At 40.6% G+C, this 5105-nt stretch overlaps 1 protein-coding gene across 2 annotated transcripts in view; it reads right to left on the bottom strand.

The window, feature by feature from the left end:
- The window catches only part of LOC107662000 (mothers against decapentaplegic homolog 5), a 33983-nt gene that overhangs the window by 10884 nt on the left and 17994 nt on the right, over positions 1-5105 (bottom strand). For both annotated transcript variants that reach the window (XM_016451840.1, XM_016451839.1), the window contains one exon: positions 3243-3969. In XM_016451840.1, the coding sequence (XP_016307326.1) occupies positions 3243-3645 (403 nt within the window). In that variant the 5' untranslated portion in view covers positions 3646-3969. The remainder of the gene's footprint in view (positions 1-3242; positions 3970-5105) is intronic.

Here is a 5105-nt window from a genome sequence, read left to right as displayed (position 1 = left end):
CAGTATTAAGTTCCCTACCCACGTGATTTTAAATATTTTATTTTATTCCAGGTATCATTTGTTTTATTTCAAGTAACGAAGATGTTTTTATGGTTTTAGTTTTAGCTAATTATAATAACCCTGCAGTGTACTTTTATTACATTTCCATTAGGGCTGGGCGATATGGGAAAAAAAAAAAAATCCGATTTACGATTTAAATCGATTTTTCCCCCCCTACTTAAAATCAATCTGCAGATGACAAAGAAATTGTTCAAAACAAGTTTTAACTTTATTTTGTTTTGATTTTCCCTTCTGGGATTTGATCTGGATTTCCCCCTTGGGGTTAAAGTGCAAACAGAAACAACAAGCCAAAAAGACAAGATGGCAGGCCCTGCCATTATAAACAGTGAAAATGCAACATAACGTAACATAACATAAAATGTAACATAACATTCTTATCATACCGGATACAGTTTGTAAATGTTTGTAAGACTGTAGGTCAGTGGTCTTCACTATTTTTTTCATGGGAGCCGCACTGATAGGGCAAAGTCAATCAGAGAGTCACTTCTACCGCGAAGTATCAAAAGTTACATCTAGTCATAAATAGCATGTCTTTTTATCAATCTGTCATCCCTGATATGCAATGCAGTGCAAAAGGGGCCATCATTCTTTATAATTTACCAGTCAAATTTGTAACTGAGACAAGATGATTTAAAAAAAAAAGCATGATTACCTTAATGCTGGAATGACCTTAAGTTATTTTTTTTTTTATACTAGCCCATCATGTATCTACCATCCAAGTGCACATTCGGTGTTAAGAGCTGTTAAGATTAAAACTGGCAACTCCGCAGTGAGTTAGTGTCATGGACGTAGGACAGAGCAAGTGTAAATATCTTTTCTAGTCTATATTTCCATCTTGTAATGCCGCTGTTTTAGGTATTTTTTTTAATATAAATTATTTGCAATAGAGCAGACACTGTCTGACTGTGTCTACACACCGGACGCAACGACAGTTGTCTTGCCGCGCCCCGCTGCACTAAAAGTTTGTCTACACTTGTTGACACTACAGTTGCAAATCATCTGAACGTAGTGTCAGTACAGTTCATCATAAATAGAACGAGGCATCAGTTTACTGATCGGGATCGTGTCGCATCGCACCGCATCCAGTGTAGACAACATCACTGGGTTCTATTGTCTTTTGTCGGATCGCGCCACTCGCGTCCGGTGTAGACATGGTGTGAGTTTTTTTAATGGGTTATGTTATAGCCCTGCTTGTTTTTAATGTTTTTATGAAATATCTGTATTGACTGCATGATCATATCATCGTATTATTTACTGCCATGCGAGCCACAAAGTAAAGCTTGGCGAGCCGCGCAATAAGTAACACTGCTGTTGTGTTCATTTCATAGGGCACAACATCTCTCTCACTCGGCAGCATGCCTCTGTTTGAGGTGCTGCAGTAAATTGGTCATACTGCTGCCTTTGCTAGCAACAGACTTCAAACACACTTTGCAGCGGGGTGCAACCGAACTAATTCTAAATTACGGATGACACTGTGCCTTTCTTGGGAACTTAATCCCTGAGTTCTTCCCTGCTCGCTGCCATGTTGTTTGTGTATCTCTATGGCAAACGCGCGGGGGGAGGGCTGAGCCCATTCAGAACCACGGGAGCCCAGAGGGGAGCGTCGACGGATGTTAAAGAGAAAACCGATTTTCATTCAAACAAGTTGACGTAAACTACACATTCGAGTTAATCGATAAAATCGATTTATCGCCCAGACCTAATTTCCATAAATGGGTCAAGAACATTTCCGAAGCACACGGACAGAAAGCGGCTGCCACAGCATGTGAGTACTAAACTAAGTTCTCATCCACACACAAGTTAACGTTAAAAACACACACGAGTTACAAAAAACAGTCGGTTATGTCTGTGAAGGTAAACTGCTGGGAAATAAATCGCATGTTTATTTTAGATCTGTGTGGCAGCAGAAATATACAGTAAATAAATCAATAAATCCACTGATCTCTTGTCTCCTCTGAGGCTGGGACTCTAAACAGTGTTCTGTGCTCGTCTGTGCAGCCAAAGACAGAACAGTTAGCATGTTTTGCTCAAACTTGCTAACGGCATTACACCGTTGTCGCTTGCGAAAACACAATAACGGCACCGTGGGTGTAAACTTACAGATTAAGGGCCGTAATATTACGGTTAATCTTTTTCACGTTTCCTTGGTTGATAGATGCACCGGGGACCTGATTATAGCACTTAAAACCTGTAAAAGTCAGATTTTCATGATATGTCACCTTTAATATGACAAAACATTTGTGTTGTAAAACTTGTGTCATGAGTAGTGGTCGACCAATATATAGCCAAGGCCGATATATCGGCCGATATTTGGCATTTTCAAATATTGGCATCGGCCGGTAAGTTTTTCTGTTTGGTCGATGCGTTTGAGGCGGGACTTTTATTTTGACGGCGCCGAGAATGGCACCACCTGAGCACTAAGTGCTCACATTCTCCCTCTTCTTCTGTCTAATACGGATAGACGTCTGTCTAATAATCAAATAGAACTTTCTCGTTTGCCCTCAGCATTCAGCAAATATGCATTTATATAATTTAAACAAATCTTTGAATGACTAATGAGCATTTAACCGCACAAACCTTGCAAACTTAGTCGGATCCAGCTGTGAGATCTTGTGAAGTGTGCATTTGTATCCTGCATGATCGCGTATCCTCTTGAGTGACGGTCGATCCGTGCGAACTGAACCCTGACAGTAGGAGAGTTCAGTTTCACTGGAGACGCGCGATCGAAAAACTTTAAACTCGTGATTTCAAATTATGCTGCGCTTTATGCATTTGCCCACTGCCATATTCATGTAATTTCCACTGTGTGCTGTATGTAAAATGAGTGTTACCCTGGCTTTATTTGAAAAAATATGATTCCCAATGCACACAAACTTCCCAGAATACTGAGTGTCCTGTTGGTTACAGTGTTTACTTCCTTTTTAATTATATTTGTATTAAATATTTATTTATTTGCAATATACTTTGTCTTCTAAAGTATAAGTATGTTTATTTAACAATTCTTTTTTAATCCATTTTCAAATGATTTAAAATTTCTTAAATATCAATTAAAATAAATAAAATTATATCTGCTTTATATCGGCACCCCTGCTGGCCAAGATATCGGCATCGGCTGTCAAAAAACCAATATCGGTCGACCACTAGTCATGAGAACTAATATAAACACATCAGTCATGACTTACCTGGACTTTCAACTCGTTTGTAGTGATATGGGTTGATACACACTTCTTTCTGTTTGGAACCGAATGGATACTCGCACACCTCGAGGGGTTTGAGCTCGTGATGGGACTGCAGGTCAGGCCAGCGCCACACACGGCAGTAGATGACGTGAGGAAGGCCTTTCCTGTGGGACACCTGCAGCCGCCCGTCCAGCGACCGGGGGATGGTCACACATTTGCTGGGTTGTCCAGGGCTGCTGAGGGCCTTCTCCAAGTCCTCCATGGCGCCCTTTTTCTTCTTTAGCTTCTTCACCAGGGCGTCCACAGCCTTTTCCGCCCATTTTTCCTCCTCGTCGCCCTGCTTCCAGCCCAGCAACCGCTTCACCGCCGGGCTGGTGAAGGAGAACAGACTGGACATGGAGGTCATAGTGCTGGGCTGCACCAGGAAGTGGGATCTGAAGCGCTCTCGGCCCGCAGTGTGCCAGGAAGATGATTGTGTGTGTGTTTGTGTATGTGGGGGGGTAGGGGAGTTGACGAGCTTAGCCTTGTACGACCAAGGACAGGAAGTCGGGGCAGGACGCAGCTGCTGGTGCTCAGGACTCAGGAAGGCCTGCAGTGAAGCGGGAAGAGGGGTGGAACTGGGTCACAACCACTCCAGGAATTAGTGTAAAGGGTAACTGAGGAATTAAGGCTGAAAACAACGATGAGTCAGCTATTAGATACAAGAGGTTGACACTTCGAGAAGGGGCACCTGCAACAAAAAGAGAAACTGACATCAGTTAGGAAAAAACTGTGTAGATGATTCATAATGATGACAAAGATGACAGGAACTCCAAATGTTTTATCTCCTATACAATATATCTAAAACTAGTTTAAACAACATTTAGCTAATTTGATAATTTTTATGCATGTAATGTTCATGACCTTATATTATCTGACAAGATACGTGGAAGATTAGTATGTAAAATAAAATAAGGGGGAAAAGGTGATTAAAAATGGTTTTAAAAAAAACTTGGGAGGGAAAAATATATTAATAATAAATAATCAATATATTTTTATTCTGTTCTATGCAACAGAATCAGACTGAACTGATTTTGTTTTTGTTTAAATATCCCAATAATGTATAGTTCTACAAAGCTATTATTATCAGATCATGTGACCAGAGCAGAGCGTCACAAGAGGGTAGCGTCTTTTTACCAGGGTCGCCCAGTACAGTTGTACTACACCATGTTAAAGCACAGTAGCGCTACTGCAAACAGGAACAAGTAAACTACATAGAAATTTCCTGTCAGCGCATTATTTGAGTAGACTTTGCATTCGCATGGGCTGTGAGCAGCTCAATGGAACACACATTCATAGAGCGCAGCGTCACACCAGGCAGTAACGACAGCTACGGCGGTGTGCCATAAATTTTCGTCCAAAAAACAAAAATGCCATTTTTGGCTGATAATTTTCATAAAACATATAGCAGCCAAAAGCCTGTGAAAGATGCTCCGTAGGACGAGGCTGATATTCTGTAGTGGTGTAAAAAAAAAATAGCGCTGGTGTTGGATCGGTATTGGCCAATTCTTAGAATTTTGAATACTCTATGTAATCTTACACTGCAAAATAATAACCCGAAAAGATTAAAAGATAACGTCATAATTATTTACTGTACCCTTAAATTAATCAATTATATAATGAAAGCCATAAAAACAGACAATTAATCGGGATAATCGCCAAAGCCCTAAAACAGACAATTAACCGCAATAACCGTGACTATTTTTTAGACAATTAATCGTCAGCCAAATTCATAATCGTGACAGCCCTACCGTCATGTACCATGAAACCGGTATAATTTTGAAAAATACCGTGATATAAATTTTTGGTCATACCGCCCAGCACTAC

Source organism: Sinocyclocheilus anshuiensis, unplaced genomic scaffold (genome assembly GCF_001515605.1).
Source record: "Sinocyclocheilus anshuiensis isolate Anshui unplaced genomic scaffold, SAMN03320099.WGS_v1.1 scaffold535, whole genome shotgun sequence".
In the NCBI taxonomy this organism is placed as follows: Eukaryota; Metazoa; Chordata; class Actinopteri; order Cypriniformes; family Cyprinidae; genus Sinocyclocheilus; species Sinocyclocheilus anshuiensis.
This window is presented reverse-complemented; position numbering and strand designations above follow the sequence as displayed.